Here is a 19,252-nt window from a genome sequence, read left to right as displayed (position 1 = left end):
AGCGAGCGAGCGTCAGGATTCAAGGACGGACCGCGGGCTCGCGAGCTTCAGGTCATCTGGAAGTCCGAGAGCATCAACCCAATGACACAGAGCACCGGATCAATATTTTGAAGAAACACCGATAAATGGACCAGAAAAGAAAAGAAAAAGAAAAAGAGACAGATTTTTTAACATGTGAATGGAGCCGCATGATGAGGACACGGTGAATCAACAGGACGAGGCGTGAGGTGCTGTCAACAATGTCAGCGGGGTTTATCGGTTAACTGAAAGAAAAACAACACTTCATCGATAAGAAACCAATAAGGGTTTAATGTTAGGGCGAAAATCTGGGGGGTAGTGAACAAAACCCCCCACGACTCGGACTATCAGTTTAAAATTGTATTCTTTATTATAAATTTTAAAAAAACAATCACGACCAACACCTTTAACCTGAAAGACCCGAGTAACCGGACCGAACCGGAGGATAATAAGCTGGTGCTGGTAATAGGCTACTGAATCTCCGTGATTTGAATAAATCACAGACGGTGAAATCAACAGGAGACCGACTGAACGACGCAGTTTTGTAACGGAATTTCTAACCTGAGAGTCGGAGAAAATATCGGTTTAATCTCGAGAAGGAAACAGAACCAAAACCATCTGCGAAAAGTAAGTCACATTTTATGACATTAATCTGTATTTTGTCCATTTTTCTCTGATTTATCGAGGTGCAATGTGTCAGATTTAATTCAGAAAATGTCATCTTCACCCACCTTTCTCAACATTAGGCTACTATGTCTTTCAAAAGACTGCAATAGTCTTCATGCCAATTACAATTTTCAGCTTCAGTCTCTTCTTTTCCTTCATTAAATTGTACATTTTCGGTCGATTCAAAATCTTCCTAAATTCCAAAGAATTTCCTTCCAACCTTTTCAGTCTTCCTCTGTTCTTAGCAGGCTTTTTAAATTTTGATTGAATATTAATTCTTCCCCAAATCTCTAATTGACCCAATTTAGAAGAAATGTCAAACAGTTTAACATATCATTTTTATTTTGAAATTGTGAGAAAGGAATAGTCTACATTTCTTTCAGAAGCAAAATTGAAATCTTGTCTTTCTTAAAATACTGAGAATACATTCAGTGGCCTATATTAATGAATAATAAGAGGATTAAGATTTTTAAGACCTATCAGTTAGGCCTATTTGTATGTGGAGCCACACCCACAGGCATTCAAAATCACAGGTGGTGTTATTATTATTAGTTTTTAAATGTTAAATTAAGCAGAGCTTTCCCTCTCATCCAATGACACGGCGGGGAAGTGAATCCATCATTGATTCCAAATATCAAGTTTAGTACATTTTGGTGGAAAAGTCCTCTGCAGAACAAAAAGTCAGACAGTAGCCTTTTCACAACAGCAGCATGTTGTCTTCGTAAACAGGAGGATGGTACACTTAAAAGCTTTTATACACAGAGCTAATCTAATCTAGGCTTATTGCTTAATGGTTGTTAGTGAGCTTGTACTCTTTCCTGTTTCATTAATTTTTTATGGAAGAAAAATAAGTTTTAACAAACTGTGTGGAGAGAGTTAATGAAACGGTAAGTAAATCAGATTTAAGCTGAAAGAGTCATTGTGAGTGACTATAGTGTAAACCCAGACAGCTAGCTAAATAGCTGTCAGCTATGAGGCTTTACAAGACTCTTGACTCTCTCTGATCGATTGCGCTTTCATACCAGTTTACTAGATATGAAGATGCAAGCAGGTTGGCTTAACTTAGTAAGTCTAGAAACAGTTCACTGGGAGCATGTGTTTGTGAGATATCTGATTTCTTTGCCAATAAATATTCTAATGCAACTAAAAATACAGGGCGTCGGATGTCAGCCCTATGTAAAGGGACTATAGTCCTCCACACAGCGGCTGTGGGTTTGAATCCGCCTGCCGATAGTTGTTATCTGTTCTTTTGTTTCCAAATGGTAATTTTTTTTGTTAGAACTTTTTAGTTTTTATTTGTAATTTGTTCATTAAAGAGCAGATATAACATCATGATCGACAGCTCCGTTGAGGCTCCTGTAGCGGTCTTCACCAGATCAGCAGAGTAGAGGAAGAACAACAAAAGGAAACCTAACGAAGGCTAACATGGGTCATTAGACTTTCCATAACTGTGAGTGTCTGATTCAAATCAACACAAGAATCAGATGTGCTCTGGACTAGAGTGACTTGAAGTGCAAGGGGCACGTGTAACAAAACCACAGGTAATTGAACTCAAAAGCACAACTCAAAACACAGTCTTTGGTTAGGGAAAAAAAAACAGTCTTTACTTCTTACAAGCAGACAGAATCCAAAAAAGTAATCCAAGAGAAACAAAAGGCTTGTACGCTTCACACAGAGGTCAAAGACGAACTGGCACAGAAGGAAGGGAAGCCACAGACTAAGTACTAAGGTGAGGGGGAAGACAACGAGATGCAGCTGGGAACAATCAGGGCGGGGCAGACAATCACACAGGTGGGAAACACACGAGGGCAGGAAGTGAAGGATCTGAAACGAGAGGAGAGGTTATAGTGACCCAAAACAGGAAATAATACAAGTAGAAATTAAAACATAACCTAAGACACGGAGCTGGACATGACAGCATGATTTAAAATGTATAGCTCTACCAGCCAGGTCTCTTCTGCATATGACTTGGCTCCAAATGCAACACCAGCGCAATATATTATATTATATATATGTCAGCACCTGTTGCTGAGATATTATGGTTTCACTTTTGTACAATGAAAGGTGACAGGGATGGGTCATCCATATGTATACACAGTCAATGGTCTGAACACAGATTGAAGAATGAACTCCCTGCCAATCTTGGTTCGGTGTATAAAACAGGCTTACCACATTAAGAGCCTTTTTTGTCTGAGCCTCATTGTTGTTAAAGCGCCCGCAAATAATCCTCCCAGAGTACTGACTGCGTTCTGAAACTCATCTGTTAACTGTGACTCCGAGCCGTGTCTAATTGCTCATCTTTTTCCTAAGCTGCTTGTTTCTTCTGAGACACCTCTCTCAGAAATAAGTGTTTGACCAGTGAAGTGTGTGTTTGTCTGATTATTTAGAAGATCAAGATGGAGGGCACGATAATGAGATTCAAGGAGTAGCGAGGTTTTATCAGCATCTTATCCACTTAATGTTGTGAGTCAACAGCAGAAAAGGGCTCACTTTAGCAATGAAAGCTGCGAGATTACAGGAGCAGAAAGCAGCTTTTGGTTCACTGTAAACAAATGAAAACATTTTGTTGTCAGTTGAAAACATACATGAGATAATACTTTCAGAGATAATCCCTTTTATGAAGAGTATAGATGCCCTTTTTCAAACCAAACACAGTTGTTATTCCCTCTTCAGAGCCAGCATACTCCATTGACAGGTATTTTTACCCTGCAGAACACTTGGTTTGCTGGTCTGTGTCCACCATGATCTCTTAATTTTCAACCTAACGACAGGCTGAGAGCTGGAGTTGAGGCGAGTTTTAAGCCTCTTGATGAACCGTTGCCATGGGCCCCAGTGTGTTCCCGTGATGACAATAACTAATCAGACCTATTTTTTATTGTTTGCACCAGGTTGTAAACATGTTAATTAATGCTGTAAAAACAGGCTTTTTGGGCTGTGTTGTGTCTGTCACTTCCTGGAGTCATGGAGCCAGCCTCAAGCTAACACATTTGATGAACTGCAGGATTTTGCACTTCTGCATCAGGTTCATTTTTCAAGACCAGAGTTTGCGGCTTGCATCAAACACAATATGTATTTAACACGTAACAGAAAAACAGATCTGAGCAAGTGGTTGATCATCAATCTGGTGGCTTTTAAGAGATTGATCTAATGCCACTGGTTTACTACAAGGTCTATCCCTGCTGGGGTCTTTCTGTCGTCTTGTCAGACTCTAAGAAAAACAATCTCAGCCTGTCAGTGGACAAACATTTTAACTTTTACTTTGAGTACTTTGTTCAGACACAGACAATGCCCTCTAGAAATACATGTTTTATGCATTGAAGTCATTTCGACTCCAAATATGTACAACAATGGTGTGACAGTTTAGTGATCAATTTTCTCATGTTTCCACGTGGAAGACTATTTAAAGAAACTGTGAAAAACAGCTTAAATAGCAAGTCTTCGGTTAGAAAGAGGGATTTAGATGCAGCCTCAGTTTGATCTGCAGCCCCAAGCAACATTTCGACATTGGCAAAGCATTATTGATCAGGCCAGACTGAAATATCTCATTAACTGTTTGATGGATTGTGATGACATTTGGTTCAGACATTAATGTTCCTCTCAGGATGATTAATTGTGGCTTTGATGATCCTCTGACTTTTCATCTTGGGCCTTCATCAGGCTTCAATTTCAATGGTAAAATAATTGGGATAAGACCAAATGTACTTATGACATTTCTATGAGCAACATCTGTACTTTGTGCTTACTGGTAATAACTAATATTAGCATGCTAATATGCCAGTTTAGGACGATGAACTTTATACCACCTTGTCATCAGCATGCCCCACAAAGTGAAGCCCCACAGAGCTGTTAGCATATCTGAAGACTGTATTAACCAGCCTCCCCATTCCCTCCTTCTCCTCAGTGGAGCTCCGCGGCATGCTGCTCCTCACCGTCCTTCAGTGCTGTTCGGTCGCTCGATGTGGCTGTGAGCCTCGGCTGGTGAACATCGGTGCTGTGCTGAGTCAGAAACGCTACGAGCAGGTGTTCAAGGATGCAGTGAGCCAGGCCAACACTCTGTATGGGAAAGACAAGTTCAAGATGAACGCCATCTCCGTCACACACAAACCTAACGCCATCCAGATGGCTCTGTCCGTCTGCGAGGACCTCATCTCCAACCAGGTGAGGGCGCTCTCCTTTCCCTGTCCCCTGACTCAGCCTCAGGTGTTCTTTATATGTTAGAGTTCAAATTAGATTTGTTTAAAAAGGAAAATTTTAGTTTTGGTGATGTCACTGAAAAACTTCTCTCTCCTCTCTCTCTCTCTCTAACACTCAGATATTTAATCATGCAAAAAGATAATGTTTTGGGTGTGTGTTTCAGGAGTAGCACAGTGATGCTAATTAGTGGATTTATAGAAATGTCATCAGATAGAATTTTGCAGACCAGTCATTTCTATTAGTGTTGGTATGCAGGGTTTGGGCTAAAATCAGAAGGTAGCACACTGATCCATTTCCTGGTCATGAATGTCAGAGTTTTAGTTATTTAATAAGAGTTGTGAATATTAACACCAGCATTGATGTGTTTCATCACAGAACAGTCATCACATTTCAGTGTTTCCCCTAGGTTTACAGCTTTGGGGAAACACTGCATTTAGATTCAAGCTTTAAAACACGATGTGCATGCAGTAAAGGTAAATTAATCCCTTGAAAACTAGCCGCCCTTATTTCCATAATAAAGTTTGAATTGATCTTGAAAATAAAAGAATGGTAGTTATATCCTTCATTCTTTTTGACACTGAAAGTCGATATAAGGCTTTAGTCTTTTGAATATTTGTGTTTGACATGCCTTAATGATCTCTTTATGTGCAATGTAAAAAATGGTGAAAAGTTATGGGCAGCTTTAGGTGATGATGACTGAGTGGAGGGAGATAATTGTTTACAAAACTGATCTTAAACATAACCATAATAACCAGAGCCTTACTTTCATAGCATTTGGGTGGTACAGATATTTAATGAAGCATTTACTGCAAGAAAGAATTTCATACTAGGCAAAGATTCCAACATGAGCTCTGGATCTTATTAATGATAAACTCAAAACACCTTTGTTTTATGCTGGCCATAAAAATGAGTATATTTAAAGATTTTATTTTAGAAATACCCTGTTAAAATAACTGCTGTAGTGTCAAAAAATCCTTCAATATGAACCACCTTTAATCTTTAATCAATGTTGCTGACATTGAATTGACCTTGAACCTGAGGTTGCTCTTCAGTAAAAGAAAATCCTCCAGATCTCTGGTCTGCATTCTGCTGCTCAACACTGTGCACGGATCAGTGCCGTCCGATTATTTTGCTAGATGTGAATTTAAAAGGTCAAATGATATTCTGTAGGCTTGAAAAAACCCCCAGAAAAAAAAAAAAAAAACTGGCTCCTGATCAGACTTGATACATTTAGCTGACTTTAATTTTAAAATTTCCCCACAATCGTTTGCATTCTGATTTCTATTGAGAAAAAATATATTTTTGTCCTCAACTCTTGGCTTATTTACCTTTACCTGATCATGAATCTTTATCAAAATATTTTTTAACCCATTGCACATCATGTTTGTGAGTCATGCAGTCCAGTGCAAGACTCTGGGAAACAGAACATAAATAAATGATTTTCACGGCTGCAGAGAGTAAACAGGCGACAAGCCTGAGCAGATAGAAACTACTTTTTAACTTCTCATAAATAATTAATTTTATAATGAAAGGATCATTTCTTTAATCTGAACTGAGAAGAGTTATGGGCCACAGACTCAAGTTGAGTCTCAGGGCAGAAAAGTTGAAGTCTGCGGTGCAAAGCTCTGGTGTGTGACCTGCTGGGCTGATGCAGGTTTTCAGAACATGTAAATAAAAAAGGCTTTCACTCCAAAATGTGCCTGCTTTTAGTAAAATTGTTCAGCATACTTAAAGTTAGGATTTGTGTTTTTCAAGAGATATTAAGAGATAATTAAAATATATTTGTTATAGATTTGTCGACACTGGAGTACAACAGGTTTTATTTTTTGCATAGTTTCCATTGACATAGTGGGATCTTTACTTTTAAATTGTATGTCTTTGTTAAAGCTTCTAGCAGTGTTAAGAGGATCTGGTGCAAAGTTCTTTTATAGACCCTTTCATCATAATATTTATTAGACGTGATAATGAAAACGTTAATATGTTAGTGAATACATGAAGAACAACAGGCAGGCAGACTGCAGCTCCTGCTGTCACAGACCAATCATGCTGCCAAAAGCCAGATCAGGAACACAACACCGGTCCCACATTTGACCACTTTAATCCTCTCTAGTGTCAGCCCAAAGCCACAGAGCTCTTCGTTTACACTCCTCTGCTGATGAAAAACATTAAGTAAATTGTGTTTTATAAATCCTTTGAAGTACAAAATGCTCCTTTCCTTCTCTAAATATGGTCACTTTTGGTTTCAAAAAACAAAACAGTTGCAGTTAAAGTGCCAATGGTATATCATGGTATGCTATTAACCAATGGATGATGTCTACGTCCACGTCATTTACAATGTCAGTGCTTTTGAGTCCATAGAAGGATATTACAGCATATTTGAGAAATTTGAGTTGCAAATGCAGCTGTCTCTGAATCACTTAGAGACTTTATCCATACAAAGTCACAAAAGACAAAGTCAGAACATCATATGCAGCATCCTTCAGTAACATGTTCCGTTGTAGAGGAAATTAGGCCAACATGGCGTCAGCGTGTCAGACAAAGGCTTTGTTACAGAGAGAGAGAGAGAGAGAGAGAGAGAGAGAGAGAGAGAGAGAGTGAGAGAGAGCCAGAGACCGAGAGAGAGAGAGATTGTGAGAGAGAGATATGGACGACAGATTAACATCCTCTCTTGCTGCAGAAACATAGATGTAATCCGTCCATCCTCCCAGTGGAGAGATGGACGGATTATAGAGACAGTTACACGGTCTCCACACACACACACACACACACACACACACACACACACACACACACACACACATTGAGTTAAATCATCAAACATTGATGGAGCTGTTGTTCTTGGTTAATATTACTGCTGCCTTAATGTGTAAGGTGCATTTTAATGCTGTAGAAGTCTAAGGTATTGCTTATCAGGTCATGATATGTTTGTAGAGTTCGTCTCGTGTCAGAAATGTTTTTTCTTGAATAAAAGGGATCGTTTTTTTACTCACACACATGATTTGTTTATCTTTTTCAATATTACCCAGTGAAACATAACATTTAAGCAGATCAGGACACTTTGATTAATCGATTACCTTTTCTTCTGCAGGTTTATGCGATCTTGGTCAGTCACCCTCCTCAGTCCAATGACCACCTGACTCCAACACCTGTGTCCTACACTGCAGGTTTTTACCGGATCCCTGTGGTCGGTCTGACGACACGCATGTCAATCTACTCTGACAAGGTAACTTTTATTTTCACACCTGCAGCAGCTTCCTGACGGCCAACTTCCACCAGATGTGTGTCCGGTCCGTCTCCGCTCTGGTCCGGCAGCGGAGGTGATAGGTTTTCATTTTATTCAATGTGTGTGCTTCCACCGGGTCTGCTGCGTCTTATAAACACTCCCTTTGAGTGGTTCAGAAAAATGACCGTTTGTGTGTTTGTTTATGTGTTTATAAGGTTTATATAAAGTTTTATACCACATACATCGTATTATCTTGCACTGTCGCCAGTTAGTTTGTTTAATTATCGTGGGAATTCCTTTGTCTTGGCACTCCAGCTGACGGCTGCGTTCTCCGTGCTGCGGACGGAGAATGCAGCGGGTGTGTGTTGACGTTCGAGGGTGCACGCAGCCGAAACGGACCTGAGCGGACACGCAATGCACACTTATCTGGTGGAAGTTCGGTATGAGACTCCCTTGATCGGGTTGATACTTTAAAAACTTAACTGAAATACGGGTTTCTGTCTAGTACCAAAGCAGAAGGTGTAAAGAGATGCACTTACATATTGAAACATGAAACATTAGCTTGTGTTTTCTTTAACAATATAATCTGATAGAGAACATCAGCAGATCTCTTGTTCAGAACAGAGTTCACTTAATAAAATGTAGAAACCTGACCCTGGCAGGTGTGTTCAGAGTAACAGTCCTGTGTTGTCTTTAGGCTCTGCTGAGTGCAGGTTGTACAATATTGAGTCAAGTTTGTCCCAGTTCAGAGACACTCTCAGCTGTGTGACTGAACTGGAAACCACTCAGGGTCTCTCTAAGCTTTACAATATTGATGAAATAATTCAGTGTTATCAGTCCCAGAATATCCAGCACTCCCAGCCAGCAGCGCTCCAGTTCCTCTCCAGTTTATTCCACAGGATTCAGAGAAGTGATGAAAAATATTTATCATGTCTGTGTGTCTACTGCCTAACATACAAAACAAATAGAAATAAGCATTGATGTATTTTTTGCTGGATCACATAGTTATATTCTCTGTCCCTTGCTAAAAGGCTATTGGAGAGTCAATAGTAATACTTGAGGGCAAGATTTAATGGTGCTTATGATTGAGGCAAATTTACCTCTTTGTAATGTTTGCCTGTGTGTGCACAGTGTGTGTCTGTGCGTGCATTTATGTGTATCACGAGCGTGAGAAGCAGATATTTCGGTGTTCAGCCTTAGGCTGGAGTTTTTGGTTCCTATCTGCCGTCACATAGCAATGCAGTAGATCTGCATGACATAGGGTTTAAGCATCACAAATGTGATTGTGTTCTTGTGCAATAATAAAATCACAGGATGCAAAATGACAAGACTACTTTTCTGTTGCTTGATGCAAAAGGAAAAGAAAATCTCTGCATGTCATATGACTGTGAACAAGTATGTTACACTGCTGCAGTTACAGGTCCTGTTGGTGGAGGGCTGTAAGCAGATATTAAATTACGTGAGGTCTATTTAAAGTGTTTGTATTACTTTTATCTGCGACACTTCATCCCGTTGCTGGTTAATGCTGTGACTATGTCTATGGGCTGCTAATGAAGCAGAGGCTCTGGCAAATGTTAACTTTTAAGTGTCTATACCTGCAGTGCACATACAGTGTAGTGTTGTGTGAGTCGATAGAGCTATTGCTTTAAGCGTTTGTGTAACAGGACAGTCACATAGATTAAATGTTTTTTAATATGTTTTAAACTGGGTTATTGACATATCATTAACCCAGTTGTGACCCTCAAGTCTAATTGTATATAAGTATATACCCATGTGTTTGGCAAAAGAAGGACTGTTTAAAAAAACAAATGAACAATAACCCAAATGTTCCAGATAATTGAAAGTATAATTCGTATTGTTTTATTGAACACTTGCACTCATACTGCACCTATCTGGTATTGTTATTTATTCCACAGTATTGGAGAAAAGGGTATCACAATGTCAGGTTTTACCAATTTTGGGCAGCCCCTCAATGCACCACCAATGCATCTGAGCATTGGTGTTGTGTGCAGGTACATTTGCTGCTTACACAACATTGGCTCTGAAAATGTCATCTGATGTAAACAAGCAATGACAGTTGCATTGCCCTGCACACCAATTTGCACCAGTGTAATAGGGCCCAGAGTGTTGGATTTTTCTCACCAACAGCAGCTGTTCACTCAGATTGTCGCCTAATTCATAAATTAAAAGGTTAAAGGATCAGGTCACAAATTAGAAACAAAGCAGAATAAGACCTTCCCTGTCTTCCCTCCAGTGGTATCTGTTCATCATGCATATAGTTCTGGTTTAATTTGGCATGTCAGTTTTATTTATACAGCCTGAATTCACACATGACAAATACCCCTCAGAGGGTTTCACACTGACTCATTTGTCTTCACAAGCAAGTGTCATGATTGTGAGTTAGGGGTGGGAAAAAACTCCATTCACTTAATTGTTTTTTTTTTTTATTAGAAGATTTTTTTTTTTTTTTTTTTTTTCTGGGATCAATAATCGTAACGTCATATCTGTTTACAGAAGAAACAGCTGACGTTAACTTAGGGCGGCCAAAAGAGAAAAATAGCAAACAATGACTAATCCTTGTTTTCTCAAAAGTCCAGAGTGTTTCAGGTCATTAAAAATATTATTACTCTTTGTCATCCTCATCAGACTTTGACTGAACTGGATGATAAATGAAGGAAGATTTACAAAGGGGGAGTTACCATTATTTGTTCCATCGTACCTGAAAGAAAATAACCAGTGGCGGTTTGATATCTGTGATCACTTTCAGTTTTGAGAAAGTAAGATAGGTAGCCAAGTGGGATAGTATGCCTATTAGCTTATGAGCCTATGTAATGAACATTCAGTCTTATTGGAAAGACTTCAAAGCGTAAATGTTCTATAGCCATGACATCTGACTCTCAACAGTCGCAGTGTCAGTCAATGTGGATGAGATCAATGAAGGAAAGTTGTCTTAAAAGCACTAACACACTGCAAGCTCATCCAGAGACATGTAGATCGCCTACTGACCATCTATCTCCATCCTATAATCCAACCAGATCATCAAGAATAGTGAATTTTCTTTAACAAAATCAAAAACCCATAGTTTTCATAATAGGTTGTATTGGTCCACACCATCCATAATATGTTTGCACTATAAGAGCAGCATGCTATACGCACATGTGTCAGTTAAAATATTCGAAGACGGTAGGTCCTGGAAAGATTTCAAAACACCATTGTGAGATCACTCAGTGAAACAATGCCCTTTCCAACCAGTCCTTCTAAAGAAAATGGGATTAACATGGGATTTACTGAACAACCTGTCTATTTTAATCCACACTAGTTTAAGATGAATAATTACTGGATGTGCTTTAACTTCTTTAGCAAGTTTGAAAGACAGACTTTACAAAGGTAACACAGAACCAAGGAGGAGCCCTCCTCGATCAGTTGGTCGTTGCAATTTACTGAGATGTATTGGGGGGGTTGTTAACCATTCCATATAAATGTTTTGATGATACTATCTCACATACAAAAATTCAATCTCCAATGGAAGAGAAAGGATGAGGTAATTTAATTTAGGAACACATTCTTTGAGACTCACCAACCTATTAACATCAACCAATTCTTTTAATTAAGGGGGAATATTACTTACTTACTTACTCCTCTTCGTCCCCTGTGGGACATAAGGCTTCAATAAGCACTCTCCATTGCATTCGGTCCCTGGCAGCATGTTGGGCCTCTCCCCATGATAGGTTCATCTGTTCCAGCTCTTGTGTCACAGTTCTGCGCCAGGTTTTTGGCCTCCCAGGTTTTCTTTTGCCTGGTGGTGTCCATCTTAAGGCGACTTTTGTGATGCGGTCCTGCTCCATCCTCAATACATGTCCTAGCCATCTCGGGCATCTGTGCGTAATCTCCTTGGTGATGCTCTGGCTTCCCATTTTTTTGTAAAGGTCATTGTTGGAGATCTTATTAGGCCAAAAGATCTGGCATATTCGTCGGAGGCAGCTATTATGGAACACTTCCATTCTCTTCATGTCTGTTCTGACAACTCGCCAGCTCTCTGAACCGTACAGAAGAACAGACTTTACATTGCTGTTGTATAGGAGCATCTTTGTTTTAAGGCTGTATTGTTTTGATCTCCAGATGGGACGGAGTTGGGAGAAGGCACCCTGTGCCTTTCCCAGCCTTGCTTTGATGTCTTTTGACGCCCCGCTATCCTTACTGATGAGACTGCCCAGATAGGTGAAATCTTCCACAAACTGAAGTGGTTCCTCATTAACAAGGATGGGTGCTGTGGGGATGGAGTTGACACACATCACTTGTGTTTTGGAGGTGTTGATACTGAGCCCAACTTGTCTGGCAAAGTTGTTCAGCCAATCAGTTTTAGCCTGCATGTTGTACTGGTTGGTTGATAGGAGAGCAAGATCGTCAGCGAAGTCAAGGTCTTCCAGCTGGGAGAACAGAGTCCACTGGATGCCTCTGGGTCTGTCTGCTGTGGTGTTGGTTGTGATCCAGTCTATGGCGACCAGGAAGAGGATAGGGGAGATGATGTACCCCTGTCTCACTCCGGATTGCACAGAAAACCACTCAGAGAGGTCATTTCCCATGATGACACTACACTCAAAATGTTCATAGAATGTTTTTATGATTGAGATGATCTTTGATGGTATTCCATAGGAGTGCAGTATCTTCCAGAGGGTGTTTCAGTGGACACTGTTGAAGGCCTTCCTGAAGTCCACGAAGTTGATGTGGAGGGGTGTGTTCCATTCCAAGCACTGCTCTATGATGTTACGCAGAGCAAAGATCGGGGGGGGGGGGGATATAATGCCTAAATATATGATGCCTTGTTTAGGCCACTGAAGAGCACCTGGTTGAAAGGCTGTACAGGGGAAACTACTGTTAGTGGGAGTGCTTCTGAGTTGGACCGGTTTGAAAAAGAATCAGTGGTCCTAAGTAGGCAAGATACCGATATGCCAGGGTCTGACACAAATAATAATACGTCGTCTGCATAGAGCATAACTTTATGCACCTGTTCCCCTGCCAGGACACCTGGGAGGTCAGTCGCGAGTGTTTGTTAAGTGTTTATTCAGCCGCTCTGTGTGCTACTACTAGAGACGTCTCAACCCATAGGGAATGGCCCTACTCCAGGCAATCAATCACATACTAGATGGGGTGAGACTCGTCACCCACTTAACCAAGAAGACAGATGCCTGTCAGATGATCATCACCGAGAATTGAATTTGAAGGAACCGATCACCTGGATGTTACAGCTGAGTGTTTGATAGACAGTAAACAACAACAAAACTTTTTGATAAAAAAGCAAAGACTGGATGACTAGTGTGCATGATTTTTGGAAATATTTCTCATATTGTAATTTCTCTCTTATTGTGTGATACCACTCCTGTTTTTGTGTCAAAAGGAAAATAAAATAAGCAATACTATCAAATGATTTTTCTCAGACTTGAACTTACTTTATTCCTACCAGCACAGGCTGCTTCAAGTGCTGCTGCAGTCTGATCCTATCAAGTCACACAAGGAATGAAAGAATAAGGAGTACTTATAGTCATGTCTCTAGTATCATGGTCCATCACTCACAGAATTTGTGCCTTCAGACACATTTTGTTGCAACATATTGTTTTTTTTTCTAAATAAAAAAAATTCTTGGTTACAAGCTTTATTGTTGTTGTTGTTTCTGTACAGAGCATCCATCTCTCGTTCCTGAGGACTGTGCCTCCGTACTCCCACCAGGCTCACGTCTGGTTTGACCTGATGAGAGAGTTCAGGTGGAACCACATCATCCTGATTGTCAGCGACGACCACGAGGGCCGAGCTGCTCAGAAGAGACTTGAAACGCTGCTGGAGGAGAGAGAGACCAAGGTCAGTTAGGAACACACACACACACACACACACACACACACACACACACACACACACACACACACACACACACACACATACACAGTCCATGTGAGGACGTGTGTGCTGCAAGTCATGTCTGTTTATGTAACAAAGTGTTGTGCTCATCCAGGTGTGTGTGTATGTGTGTCTTATCAGTTCATTCCTCCACCCACCAGACTGCAGGTTCACTTCTACAACCCCTTTCATCTTTAAATAAAGATAAATAAATAAATAATTCTCATAATAATTATGTTCACGAACAACAACAAAAATCACAAATTTAACCCACAAAACACTTATTGGTAGCTAAAATGATGTAGTTCAGATTGTGATTCAAGGCTGCCAACAGATCTCAAATGTGTTGCTACAGTAAAAGACAAAATTGAAGTTTGTATTGAACCAAGAACATCAAGTAATGTGTCAGATAAACACCTGTGCGTGTGTGGCACTGACAAACATTATTATTCTCTTCCTCCAGCTAAATTAATTTTTTAATTGTGTTGTTGATTTATCCTTTGATTAAAAAGGATACATCAGGGTACGCAGTAGGGCTGCACGATATTGAAAAAAAATTACATTGCAATATTTTTGTTTCCTGCGATATATATTGCAATATTTTAGACATTTTACTGCTTCACTCTGTTCAGCTGAATTCTCCTTGACTTTCCCTGAAATGATGATTACAGACTCTCACCTGTCTGCCTCTGTCTCTCTCTGCCTCCGTGAACACTATTTGCGTTTGCAAAGAGTCTTAGTCATGTTGATATCTGTTAATTAGCCTATTGATATTGATCTATAATATTTCCTGCAAGTGATTCTTCTCACATCCAGTCAGACTTTTTAATAATGCGCTCATGCACTGAGGTTCCATCATTTAAGTTTCCCTCCGCGACCAAATAATATTATGGGGATATTTATTAAATATATTAACGTGCTGCGCCCTTCCAGCCTGTGCACGAGTGCAAGAGAGACACACAGCGGGAGCGCGCAAGTACATACAGGCTGAGCAGACGCGCAATGGCTCACAGAGTTTGTCCTCCTCCTGCGTTTTGCCTTTTTTGTAGGCTTGAGTAATCAGTTGCCAGAGATGTGAATCAATGAAAAGTAATGTTTAGAAACATTTCAGTTTATATGAAATCGTAAGGCGTGGGAAGGAGGATGTGAAATAAACAATAAAATGGGCTATCAGAAGATCGAAACTTGATCTGACTGAAGACAAAGTTGAACGCACAGATCTGGAGGCCGCTGCCTTTAACCCCGAAAGTGTTAAATATAGCCCCTTATGTGATATTAACTATAAGCAAACTGTCAGATTGTCAAAATCCCTGCTATGCTCCGCTCACATTCACCGTTCTCTCTCTCTCAGTCGCTCGACCACTCATGCTGCACATTGCTCTGCCCGCCCCAAGCAGGTGAGATGACATAGCGCTGAGGTGTTCTAACTATGCGAGTTGTTGCATGTAATGTGGTAAAATATATAAATGTATGCTCATTTAGATATATTGTTAATGTGAATGGGCTTAGATAGGCTACATAAACTTAATTGAAAGGCTCAAATATCTTTTTCGGCTCCAGATGGATTTTTTATTTTCATTTCTTCACATCGCATGTCCTGAGGTGTGACTATGCATGCGCACATCACGATGACGATGCTGAAACGATATATCGTGCAGCCCTACTATGCAGTGTCTTTCAGTAAAAAACAGCAGAACTGTTCCGCAGGAGTTTCAGCTACAGAAATAACTGGTTGAGAAAATATCATAAGAAGCTGAATAAAATCATGTCTTACTGAGTTGAAAGATATGTTTTATCTTTCTAGATAAAAAAAAAACATTTATTCCAAAAGGAATTTGGCATTTATTTTTTTCTTATGCCATTTTTTAATTTTCAAACATCCTCATCATTTGCAATAGTAAAAAAGGCTTTGCTGATCTGATCCCTGGTGGTTTTGGATGTAATACCCCAATTTCACCACTGTAGTAGACGTCATATGAAAGCAGCAGACTAACTTAAGTTGTTAGTTAAATGGATTTTATTTATTTTCTTGTAAGACTTATCTATTCAGTTAATGTTTGGACAATTACCAGGTGGAGCAAGCCTTAAGTGCTTATGAGAAGGTAGCCATTTTTCCTTAATTGAAAAAGATTAAGCTACAAGGAAGTACTGACCACTGATCACCACTACCAGCAGGCAGCATGCTTAGTCATCCAACATGTCCACATGCTGTTTCCAGCCTGTTTCCAGCATCAGTTCGTCTCCTCATAAGTTTTCCTGATAATAAGAACAGCCTTTATGTAAGGACAATATCTGTGTACTCAAAAGCCACAGTCAATACATTACATTAAGTCTTCTGAAGTAAAATAATTGAACAACCAATAGTCACAGATGCATAGATATCAACCAATCATAGGTGCTGTATGGGATCATGTGTATGAAGGCAAATCACATTTTTTAGCTCTGAGGTTTGCTGGATCACTCAGGCTCAACGACTGTTTATAGAACTGAAACTGCTCTCTGTTCATCCCCCCCATCATCCTCCTGGCTTCAATATTCTTCTAACGGCTTCTCCTCCATCACTGTCTTTTTTTCTTCTCTGTTCTTTTTTAATCTCCACCAAGTGTTTTTGTGTGTTGAATCTGTGCAGCGTGTTAGTCAGGAGGATATGTGAGGATCTTGTTTTGATGTTTACATGGATCATAGAAAAAAGCTGTTTCTTCAATTCTGTGTTTCTCAAACAGTATCAATGTTTCACCTCGGGTCTTTGGAGGATGTGGGGTCTTGATTTTTGTTGTCAGATCCCTGAATTTTGTAAGTTACAATGTTGAATCTGTAATACCAGCATGACATTTCTGGTTTTACACAGTTTCAACTGTTGTCATAGCGACAAGTCCTTAAACTCAGCCTGTTACACTGTAGCTTATTTACATTAAGCTGACCAATGTGTTTACTTTGAAAATGAATGGGACTTTCATGAAATACTGTTAATACAGCAACAAAAACAACATCCAGAATTTTCATTTTTTTACTTTGTTGAAGACGCAGTGTGTGGATACGTTAGACCTTTGCACCTTCATCGATTTTCCGTAAGTGATTCGTGTGCGAGTATTTCCTTTGGATTCTGCCTGTGTGGAGGAGTCCAGTGAATTATTTTTTTAATATTTTGATCGAGTTAACAATATTTTATGGCAGGATTAGGAGAGGGTTTACAACCTGGACTGATGAGGGTCCTCTAAAAAACAGGTTAAAACTGGTTGCAACTGAGGCAGACTCCGTAGCGTACAGTGGTAGGAAGATTTTTTTGTGGCGGTTCCACAAGTGTGCGATGTCACGGGAAAGCTATGAATTGTTTGACTGGACAGTGTCCAGGAAACTTAACCAGACATTCATCCACAGTCACTTGGGGGCCTGGATTGGAAAGCACGTGTCATCGCTTTTTTTAAAGATCATAAAGCAAACCAAATGATGTCAACCATTCATTCAGGGAAATTAAACTTTGATTGGAGTCAAATAGACTCCAGGATAAGAGGCTCCAGGATATGATAGATTGTGATCCTGGAGAAGCATCAGGAAAAAAAAACTGTAGGGTTGTGTGCAAGTAAATATGCTTGTTTTGCTATTTAAAACAGCACATTGTGTATATTTACATTTGTTTATATTGTTTATATCTTCAAGTCCCTGCGCTTTGTACACAGCTTATTATTCTAGTCTCACTTGGTACTTTTTTATTGCTTATTTTATTATCTCTATTCTATTTCATTTTTACATTCTTACATTTATTTCTATATTTCCTAATGCTATATTGTGTATAAGAGCAAATGTAACAACTGAATGTCCCCCTGGTATTAATGAAGTAACTCTGATTCTGAAACATGGTGGGAGATTTCTTAACAGGTTAAAAAATAGAATCACAAAACAATTCTGAAGATATTCAGTGAGTAAGAACATTCTGTCATGTATCACTTAATCATTTTGAGATTTCAGTTAAATACGTTCTATAAAAGTTTTTTCCGTGCAGTCTTGGTGGAGTTTCTTTTCTTTTTCTTTTCCAAGTTTTCTTTTTTTGGCTTTGGTTATTCTCATTCTCCAGTTTAAAAACAGACTTATTTTACTTCCTTTTGCTCTCTTTGCCTCTCTCTGTCTGTCTTTCTGTCTGTCCATGTCATCTTTCAGTTCTTTACCACCATCTGTTGTCTGGCTTCTCATCACCTCGACAATAAAGGAGCTCGGAGTTGGAGCCGTGCAAACACATCTCAGCTGTTTCTGTCTTAGCTGTCAACCCACCTCATTGTTAAAGCAACTGTCTGTCTGCCTGTCGTTCTACAGACAGACGGGCAGACAGCATATATATCAGCTTTATTCCCTCTGTGATGTATCAAAGCGTCAGAGTGTTTCTACTGAGTGCAGAAAGAAGAAAACAAGGTCTATACTGTAGTGACAAATCCCTTATTAGTTAATCAATCTAAATGTCTTAACAATTACGTCCACCAAAAGTTCTTGTTTTTGCCCCTGACAGGCTCAGATTGTACATCCAAATGTCTGACAACATGACCAAACAAGTTTATTGAGATTCACCTGAAGTTGTTTTTCTTAATCAGAAACAGTCCTTACATTTTACTTTTCAAGTCCTTGCAGAGTATGAGAGCTCTGCTGTGCAATAGGTTGTTATGTTTTGTGTTATGGTGTGACTGTGGGGTTTTAAATGGTTTCCTTTTCAACTCAATATTTGTGTAACAGAATAGTTTAAGAATAAATAAAAAAATCTCATATTTTAAGGCAGGGGTAGACTTATCGATTGAATCAGGGTACATGGAAGTCATTACAGACCAAGTTTGCATCGAAGCTGAGAAAATCTTCTTGCCAAATTCTCAAACCTTTTTTTTTACCTAATATTCATTTAGACCCTTATGTTCAAACTGCGCAAAGGTTTGTTGATGCCCTCTTGATCACCCCAATGATGTCCTGGATCTCACTTGCCCAGCTATTCCATCGTTTGGTTGGTTGGTTGGTTGGTTGGTTGGTTGGTTGTATTGTGGGGGGCATTGTGGGCCGTGTGGTATGGTAGTGAATATGAGTGTTGACAATACCTAGAAGCTTGCATAAATGGAGCCTTGGTCTGTAATAGGGGGCAATGCCGTTTATGGCGGTCATAAAGGTCCATGTGGCAGAGAAGGTAGTACAGGATCTGTGTTGTCAATACCTGGAGCGTGCATAAACATCTATTGGTGGTGTCAGTTCTATTTGGGATGCAATGGCCACAAAGCACCATGTCATCAATGT

At 39.7% G+C, this 19,252-nt stretch overlaps 1 protein-coding gene across 5 annotated transcripts in view; it reads left to right on the top strand.

The window, feature by feature from the left end:
• The window catches only part of grin1b (glutamate receptor, ionotropic, N-methyl D-aspartate 1b), a 60,231-nt gene continuing 40,979 nt past the window's right edge, over positions 1 to 19,252 (top strand). For all 5 annotated transcript variants that reach the window (XM_065966308.1, XM_020649738.2, XM_065966310.1 and 2 more), the window contains exons 1-4: positions 1 to 645; positions 4,586 to 4,842; positions 7,967 to 8,101; positions 13,778 to 13,954. In XM_065966308.1, coding sequence (XP_065822380.1) covers position 645; positions 4,586 to 4,842; positions 7,967 to 8,101; positions 13,778 to 13,954 — 570 coding nt within the window. In that variant the 5' untranslated portion in view covers positions 1 to 644. The remainder of the gene's footprint in view (positions 646 to 4,585; positions 4,843 to 7,966; positions 8,102 to 13,777; positions 13,955 to 19,252) is intronic.

This window comes from Labrus bergylta, chromosome 2, assembly GCF_963930695.1.
Source record: "Labrus bergylta chromosome 2, fLabBer1.1, whole genome shotgun sequence".
Taxonomy (NCBI): Eukaryota; Metazoa; Chordata; class Actinopteri; order Labriformes; family Labridae; genus Labrus; species Labrus bergylta.
The sequence above is the reverse complement of the archived record's forward strand: the minus strand, read 5'-3'. Positions and strand labels throughout refer to the sequence as shown.